At 55.0% G+C, this 8,927-nt stretch overlaps 1 protein-coding gene and 1 pseudogene across 1 annotated transcript; one reads left to right on the forward strand and one right to left on the reverse strand.

Annotated features, from left to right (window-relative positions):
* Positions 1–740: 740 nt before the first annotated feature.
* On the forward strand, positions 741–1,676 carry LOC135326188 (olfactory receptor 14A16-like). Its single transcript, XM_064504040.1, has one exon. The coding sequence runs from the start codon at positions 741–743 to the stop codon at positions 1,674–1,676; it is 936 nt and encodes a 311-aa protein (XP_064360110.1).
* A 5,578-nt stretch (positions 1,677–7,254) lies between these two features.
* Positions 7,255–8,168, reverse strand: LOC135326189 (olfactory receptor 14A16-like; annotated as a pseudogene).
* Between the last annotated feature and the right edge of the window lie 759 nt (positions 8,169–8,927).

An 8,927-nucleotide genomic window follows, 5' to 3' on the forward strand; every position in this document is an offset into this window, starting at 1 on the left:
CTGATGTGTTGCTGGCTATAAGGGGAGGGCTGAGACCTGCCTCACACACTCTCAGAAAGAGTGCTTATGGGCACTTTGGAAGTGGATTCCTCTGCTCTCCATGGTGTCATTTCTTTTTTGTGTAATACGGGTGCAACTGTCCTCCACCTCCGAGGTGGGAGCACAGGGCAGCTGGGAGCAAGGCAGATGGACAGGCCAGCTCTCCTGCCTCTGCACTAAAGCCAGAGTGAATCCTTTTGGCTCTCTGAAATCACAGCTGGTCCCTCTGAGAGCAGCAGCAATGCTGAGGATTTCTACCCCCAGAAATCCTCCTCTGGTGTGACAGGGTCAGCTGAAGGAAAACCAAAAAAACCCTTAAAACTATTCCTGAACTGACCTTTTTTGGAACTGGGAGTGAAGATGCTGAAAATCCATTCAACATTATGAGTGGATTAGATCTGACTGGAATTGGGAATATAAATTTTAGTCCCCCTCTTCCCATGTAGGCAGTGCTGTAGCAGGTCTGACTCCTCTGGAGCCCAAGGGCAGAGGCTGCTGCTCATCATGGCAAACTCGGCCAGCACAAACCAGCGCCCAAGCGATGGAGCTCAATGACAGTGCTGCTGAGATGGGGAGAGGTAATGAGAGTGTGTTTGGGCAGAGGGGTTATAAGAAACAGAAGATTTTGCTCAGAGATGTCTGTCCTAACTTGTCAATGTCTTTTCCTCTTTGGACAGTCCCCCATGCCTGCAGGGGGAAGAATGCTCAACTGCAGCTCACTGAGTGATTTCATCCTCCTGGCATTAGCGGACAATAGGGAGCTGCAGCTCTTGCACTTCTTGCTCTTCCTGGGCATCTACCTGGCTGCCCTGCTTGGCAACAGCTTCATCATCACAGCTGTAGCCTGCAATCACCGCCTCCACACCCCCATGTACTTCTTCCTCCTCAACCTCTCCATCCTCGACCTTGGCTCCATCTCTGTCACTGTCCCCAAATCCATGGCCAATTCCCTGTGGAACACCAGGGCCATTTCCTACTCAGGATGTGCTGCCCAGGTCTTTCTGATTCTCTTCTTGTTCATAGCAGAATATTGTCTCCTCACAGTCATGGTCTATGACCGCTATGTTGCCATCTGCAGACCTCTGCACTATGGGACCCTCGTGGACAGCAGAACCTGTGTCAAAATGGCAGCAGCTGCCTGGGGCACTGGTTTTCTGTATGCTGTCCTGCACACTGCTAACACATTTTCGATACCACTCTGCCAAGGCAATGCAGTAGAGCAATTCTTCTGTGAAATTCCTCAGCTTCTCAAGCTCTCCTGCTCAGATGCCTACCTCAGGGAACTTGGGGTTCTTATGATTAGCGGCTGTTTAATCTTTGGGTGTTTTGTTTTCATTGTGGTATCTTATGTGCAGATCTTCACTGCTGTGCTGAGGATCCCCTCTGAGCAGGGCCGGCACAAAGCCTTTTCCATGTGCCTCCCTCAACTGGCCGTGGTCTCCGTGTTTGTCAGCACTGCAATGATTGCCTACCTGAAGCCCCCCTCCATCTCCTCCCCAGCTCTCAATCTGGTGGTGGCTGTTCTGTATGCAGTGATGCCTCCAGCATTGAACCCCCTCATCTACAGCATGAGGAACAAGGAGCTCAAGGATGCCCTGGGGAAGATGATTCAGCTGGTACAATGTCAGCACCAATAACCATCCCATGTGCATTCACTCGTCATTCCCAGGGTATCTGGCATCAAGGATACATGCTGTTCATTCATTTCTTTCTTACTTTTCTCATTCATGCCACTTATCCTCAGGCATTTCTCATTTGAACCTGACCCAGAGACTGTGTTGAAGCAGGAAGCCAGGCTTCCCCCTTCATCAGCAGAGATGGGGGAACCTCAGAGCCTGCTAGTCTGAGCTCCCTCAAATGCCCCCTCTGCAATGGGGAGAGTTTCCCTTTGCAGTGTCTCTTTCGGTGCTATACCAAGGGAGGTCAGCAGGACAGAGTCAGGCTCAGATGAGTACACATGGGATGAGACCATGGGTCGCATGTCCTTTAGGAGAGCTCAGCTCCCCTGGCCGCAGTCAGGGTGTGATCTCACACCCCTCTCCTGCAAGGGTGGCAGCCAAGTGTCACCGTGGGCTGGTCCCCTCCCTCTCCTGCACTCCAACGAACACTGAGGAGTGGGAGTGGAGGGGAGGAGAGCCTGGATGCAGCTTGTGGGGACAGACCCTCTGCTCCTCAGCACCGTCCCCTCACCATCACAGCAGGCATGTCCTCGCTGCAGCCTTTGCATAGGGGTTGCAGCTTTGCTGGAGACTCGTCCACCAACAGCAGCAGGACTTTCTCTTTTCAGGGCTGCTCTCCTCACTTCCACCCTGTCCTGCTGTGCTCTTGTGTGTGTATACAGCCTAAGCGCTCTTGTAATGTGGTGAATCCTTGTGCATTTCTGTGACCTCGGGCAGGACCAAGCAATGGGCACCCTTATACCGGAATAACACTTCCATAATAAAAGGAGAGCAACGTCACTGAAGTCTGGCTTTTCTTCAGAAGATGGAGTCAAAAATATGCCCAAGGGATTACACCATGAAAGGACCTGTTCTTCTGCTTCTGAACTCGACAGGCTCCAGGGGATGAGGTGCAGTCCCTGGGTGATCTGTTAGGGACTGACGGCTCGATTCCAGGCTGATCGGTCAGTGACCAGTGGAGATGGGGAATGATCTCTGAATCACCTGCCCTTGGCTGTCCCACAGGTGACAGTGCTGATGACAGATGCACAACCTTCTGGAAGGGAATGTCCAGGAGAACCCCAGGAGAGCTCAGGGGATCTGCAGGGACAGTGTGTGCCTGGGGATGGGCGGTGAGTGGAGCCTCACAAAGTGAGGGATGGTCCATGGTGGAGTAACCAGAAGGTAGAGCACTAAATCCAGGTATGCATGGGAAAACAAGGGCTCTGCAATCCCTGGAGAGGCAGTGGGGACCCAGGAGTCCCAGGGAAGGGGCCCTGGAGAGTGATTCCTGCACCCTCAGTGAAACACCACAGGCTGGAGCTAGTGCCCACCCAAACACATCTCCTGCCATTGCAAACACCTGGGGTCACTCTGAGCACCATCCATGAGCACAGAGCTGTGCCAGCAGTATCAGTGGCGGTGATCCCTGTCCAGCTGGGTCTGCTTCCTGCCCCAAACAGCACAGCCAGTGTGGAATAACCCCGTAGCCTCACAGCCCACTCACCCTGCAGAGCAGCACCACCAGCCAGGGGCCCTGTGGGGAGCACAGGGCAGAGGTGCAGGAAGAGCCAGGCCAGCATGGACACACTGACCTGGGGAAAGACTCTCTGGGGAGCAGGGATGTCCCAGGAGAAAAGCAGGGCAGCATTCAGAGAGAGAAAACAAGAAGGAGAAACAGGTTTCTCTGTGCACCAGTTCGGGGCAGGCTGCTCTGTCCCTGGGGCAGCAGGAGCTGCTGGAGGGGCTGCAGGGCCAGGGCTCTCGCTGTGCTGGGCAGTGGGGTGGGCATGGAGGGGCTGCAGGCAGACAGGGAGGGGGATCTGCTGGGCACAAGAGCAGGGGAGACAGAGAGTGACTGGCCTCATTGCAGGGCCTCATCCCCCTTGCCGGGGAGCTGCTGCCCTTGTCCTTGGGCCTTGCCTGAGTTACACTGTGGACATGGCTGTGCCTGGCCCAAACCTCTCAGATCCTGACCTTACCCTGTCACTGTCCTGCTGACCTGACTCCTCATCTTTACCTCAGACCTGTGTCTGTACTACAGTCAAGAAAGCCTTGGCAAGGGAAGCTGGGACTGTGCAGATCCCAGAGAAGGTTGTAGGTACAGAAGGTGACCGTATATGCCCACAGCAGCAACCCTTGCCTGACAGCCAATTCGAAGTTGCAAGGAGTGCTTTGGATTTGGACCCCCTACCCAGGTAACACTGCACAGAAAGTCTGAGCTGGGTGAAAAAGCAAGCACAAGCATTTGGGTCTGATTTTATGATGCATGGTTAGGAGAGCAGGCTTTTCTGTGTCAGAGCTCGAGTTTTTATGCACCATTTGTGACAGGGCTCCTGCTGCAAAGAGGATGTTGTCAGGAGCACCAAGAGTGGGGCTGCTCCATGTGGGAAGCAGAGCCGGGAGCCAAGGGTGCTGGCAAGGCAGGCAGGGCAGGGTCCCGCTGACAAGAGGTGCTGTCCCATAGTGCTTGGACAAGAGGAGCAGAGCAGGTTTGGGGATGGTAACTGGGGTCAGGCACAGTCCAGCAACGGCCAGACAAGACTGAAGGGCTCCAACCAGCCCTGCTTTGCATGGGAGGTTGGACTGGAGACCTCCAGAGGTCCCTTCCCACCAAAACTCTGTGACTCCATGAATTCTTGCTCAACCTCTGCTCTGGCATGGCTGGCAGGGGGTGAGAGCTCCTAGAGCAGGGCAGAACAAGCACAGATGGGAGAGCAGCAGGGGAAAGATCCAAAGGTGCCTGGCTCAGCCCTGGGCTTTGGAAAACTCCCTCATGCATCCCAGAAGCCTCCATCTGCCTCTCTTGCCCTGCCCTGTGCTCCCCTCCTGTCAGCCAGAGTCCAGCATCGCCTGGGGATACTCTTCCCCATAGGGAGGAGAGGGAGGGCCTTCACCAACCCCACAGTGCCTTTTCTACATGCAGCCTTTGCAGTTGCACATGTCTGGGTCTGCCCACTTGCCTTCACCACAGTCACGGCTGCACTGAAGTCCATCGCGGCACTCCTACCCTTGAGCTGACATCTACCCTGCACCTGGAGCCTGGCCGGCCACAAAAGCATCACCCATCCAGTGCCTTGGCTGTGCAGCCGAGGGCAGGGGTCTTCACCCCAATTTCCCTGCTCCCGGAACCACTGCTGCTGTGCCCATGTCAAACCCTCCTGCTGCCAGACTGCCCTGAGGCCTGAGGCAGCTCCAGCTCCCTCCAGGGCTGTGCTGAAGCCTTTCAGGAGCAGGCTGAGGTGGGGCTGGCACCAGAGACCTCTGACATCAAAAGGGCTGGGTTATTATTAAATGACTATTAAATGATCCCCCAGAGTCTGGGGGATCTGAGCACCCGGCCCCTGCCCATCCCGGGCTGTGCCCCACTCAGGGGTCAGCAGACAGCCATGCTCTGGGATCTGCCATGGTCCGGTGCAGAAGAGAGGCCATGCAAGGCTGGCCTTTTCCTCTCCGTTGGGATATGGAGACATGCAGAAGGACGGAGCTGGCCATGGACCACCCCACAGCTGGGGTGCGCAGCCAGTGCTGGAAGGGCTGGTATGGGACGATGACCACGGGGCAGCTTCCCCAGCGTGTACATGTGTGGTGAGAATACCTGCGGGAGATCTGGCGAGGAGTCAGGGGACTGGTAGAGTACATGCTCGCAGCCCCAGCATGTGCTCTCTGTACACTGACTGAATTCCCGTCAAAGGTCAGACATGCATGTCCCATTTTGTCAACAACATCTAGCTGCCTCACAGCCAGTATCTGCTCAAGCTTAGCATAGCTGAGATAAGGAAACAGTTCTAGCAGATTTAAGGGGCCCTCTAAGATACAAAGAAGTCCAACAGCGAGCCCTCGGGGCAGTTCCCGGGTTTGGAATGTAAGTCTTCTGTTAAATCTGTCCTGATTAACCTCCCATGAACCTTGAGTGTCCCTCTATGCAGTATCTGACCCTCCCTTTCCCGCCTTGCCATGACAGCATGCAACACAGGGAACAACCTGGGCTCTTCTCTCCTGCACCCGCCATGTCCTGCTGCCTTTCCCAGCAGACCTGCATTTGCCTGCAAGCACATGGCTGTGTGCTCCCACACTGCCCTTCACACGCAGGAGCTGCCTGCTGGCATTTGTCCTCTCCTGGACCCTTTCCAGACCAGCCCAGACCCTCCCCAGCTCTCCCCACCTCCCCTGCCCTCTCCCCAGCCCACCCAGCACAGCAGCCCAGGCTGGGGTGGCCCCACAGCAGTGCCTGTGGCAGGGGGCTGCAGAGCTCTGGGCACTCACCCCACAGCCCCAGCCCCTCTGCAGGGCACAGCAGCTCCTGGGGGGCAGAGAGGGGTGTCAGCCTCCCCATCAGCCCCACACCTGGGGACCAGCAATGGCACAAGGAAATGGAGGCCAGGCACTTCAGGTCTCCACTGCTCTCATGCCCAGAGATCCTTCACCCTGGCTGCCTGCAGCCCCTCTGGGCAGCCCCTCTCCCCAAGGCAGCACAAGAGTCCTGGCCCTGGGGCTCCTCAGGCAGCTCCAGTGACAGGGCAGCCTGCCCGGAGCTGACACACACAGAAACAGGTTTTCGTTTATTCCTCCTCACAAGCACACAATTGCTCCTTTGCTCTTCTCTGGAGATGTCCCTGCTGCCCAGAGAGCCTTTCCCCAGCTGAGTGTGTCCGTGCTGTCCTGGCCATTCCTGCACCCCTGTCCTGTACTGCCCGCAGGGTCCCGGGCTGGCGGTGCTGGTTTGCAGGGTGACTGGCCATGCTGGTGAGGGCAGAGCCAGCTGGACCAGCATCAATGCACACGACAAGCCCCTCCCCAGGGTCTGTGGCTGCGGAGGATGGATGGAGCAATCACAGGCCATTTCACATTGCTCAGGAGATGTTCAGGGGTGTCATTAGACCCAGCCTACTCCCTGTCCTGAGACTGCAGAGCCCTGATGTGGTGCATTCCCTGGTTTGGCCCTTTACTTTGTGTGACTCCACTTGGTTTGGGGAGTCTCCACTCACTGCCCATCCCAGGCACATGATGCCCTGGAGATCCCCTGTGCTCTCCAGTGGCTCCATATTCCCTTCCAGAAGGATGGGCATCTGTCAGCAGCCCTCTGGTATGTGGGACAGTCCCCAGCAGATATGTCTTGACCACTCACCCTCCCCAGGGGCACTGGGCACCCACAAGTGACAGCTGAATCCAGCCCTCATTCCCGCACATATCACCCAAAAAAGCTCATCCCCCTTAGCCTATGGAAATCACAGGCACAGCAACAGGGCCTTTTGGGGTGCAATTCCCTGAGCTCATTCTTGGCTCCCGCTTGGGAAGAAGAGCCCAAACTTCAGGCACAATACTAAGAAGATCTTCTTTTATTACAGAGATGATACTTGGGAGGCCAGCTCTGACACAGTCATAGCCAGATTCACAGAAGGCCTCTGGGTCAGATAGATGGGGTTTACACCTCTGCAGAAGCAGGATGAATTCAAACATTTGTGCACCAACATGGCTATCACAGACAGAACTCCCAAAGCACAAGAGCTGTCTGAGATTAATGGGGAATTGCTTGTGAGGAGAGATGGGCAGGTCATTACTGCTGAACTAGTACCACCTCAATAAGTTTCTTCACTGCGTCCTTGAGCTCCTTGTTCCTCATGCTGTAGATGAGGGGATTCACTGCTGGAGGCACCACCGAGTACAGAACAGCCACCACCAGATCCAGAGCTGGGGAGGAGAGGGAGGGGGGCTTCAGGTAGGCAAATGTGCCAGTGCTGACAAACAGGGAGACCACGGCCAGGTGCGGGAGGCACATGGAAAAGGCTTTGTGCTGGCCCTGCTCAGAGGGGATCCTCAGCACAACTGTGAAGATCTGCACGTAGGACAGCACAATGAAAATGAAACACCCAAACCCTAAACAGGCACTAACCACAAGAAGCCCCAGTTCCTGAGGTAGGAGTCTGAGCAGGAGAGCTTGAGGATCTGGGGAACTTCACAGAAGAACTGGTCCATGGTGTTGCCTTGGCAGAGTGGTATTGAAAATGTGTTAGCAGTGTGCAGGAGAGCATTGAGAAAACCACTGGCCCAGGCAGCTGCTGCCATTCTGACACAAGCTCTGCTGCCCATGATGGTCCCATAGTGCAGGGGTCTGCAGATGGCAATGAAGCGGTCATAGGCCATGACTGTGAGGAGAGAATACTCTGCTACGAACAAGAAGAGAAGCAGAAAGACCTGGGTAACACATCCTGAGTAGGAAATGGCCGTCGTGTTCCACAGGGAATTCGCCATGGATTTGGGAACAGTGACAGAGATGGAGCCAAGGTCGAGGAGGGAGAGGCTGAGGAGGAAGAAGTACATGGGGATGTGGAGGTGGTGGTCGCAGGTTACGGCTGTGATGATGAGGCCGTTGCCCAGGAGGGCAGCCAGGTAGATGCCCAGGAAGAGCGAGAAGTGCAAGAGCTGCAGGTCCCGTGTGTCCGCAAATGGCAGGAGGATGAACTCATTGAGGGAGCTGCTGTTGGACATTTTGCTCTCTCCCGGCATGGGGGACTGTCCAAAGGAGAAAACACATTGAGAAGTTAGGAGAGACTCTTCAAGCAAAAAAAAAAAAAAAAAATACCCAGTTGTTGCAGTTCTTATACAACCCCACACACTGCCTCTCTCTGTACTGAGAGCATCTTTGTGCAGCTCCCTTGCTTGAGCTGCGCTTTGCACTGGCTGAGTGTGCTGCTGTGAGGAGCAGGGACCTCTGCCTGTGGGCTCCAGAGGAGTCAGTCCTGCTGTGCAGCAGTGGGAATTGGGAAATGGGGGTAACTAGCTCTGACATTCACCATTTCTGTCAGGTGAAATACACTCATTGTGTAGAAGGGATTTTAACCATCTTCACTCCCCATTCTAAAGAATGAGGTTTGAGGAACAGAATTTCTGGGATTTTGTATTTTAGTTTAGATGTCCTTGTCACCCCTGGGCAGTGTTCCTCAAAGGTAGAAATGCTTGGCATGTCTACTGTGAGTCCTGAGAAAAATGGATTCACTGTCCCTTGTTGCAGAGTGAGGAGAGCTAGTTTGCTATTAGGCTTGTTCCCAGCTGTCCTGTGCTCCCACCTCGTTGAGCTGGTGGATGATCACACTCATATGTTGCCCTAAAAGAAAACCAGCCACTGCTGAGAACAGAAGTCCAGTTTCAAAGTGCAGATCTTCAGCCTTCCTCCCTTTCTCCAGGCACCAGAGGGAGGTCTCCACACTCCCCTTCTAGCCAAGCCCACAC

This window comes from Dromaius novaehollandiae, unplaced genomic scaffold (assembly GCF_036370855.1).
Source record: "Dromaius novaehollandiae isolate bDroNov1 unplaced genomic scaffold, bDroNov1.hap1 HAP1_SCAFFOLD_37, whole genome shotgun sequence".
Taxonomy (NCBI): domain Eukaryota; kingdom Metazoa; phylum Chordata; class Aves; order Casuariiformes; family Dromaiidae; genus Dromaius; species Dromaius novaehollandiae.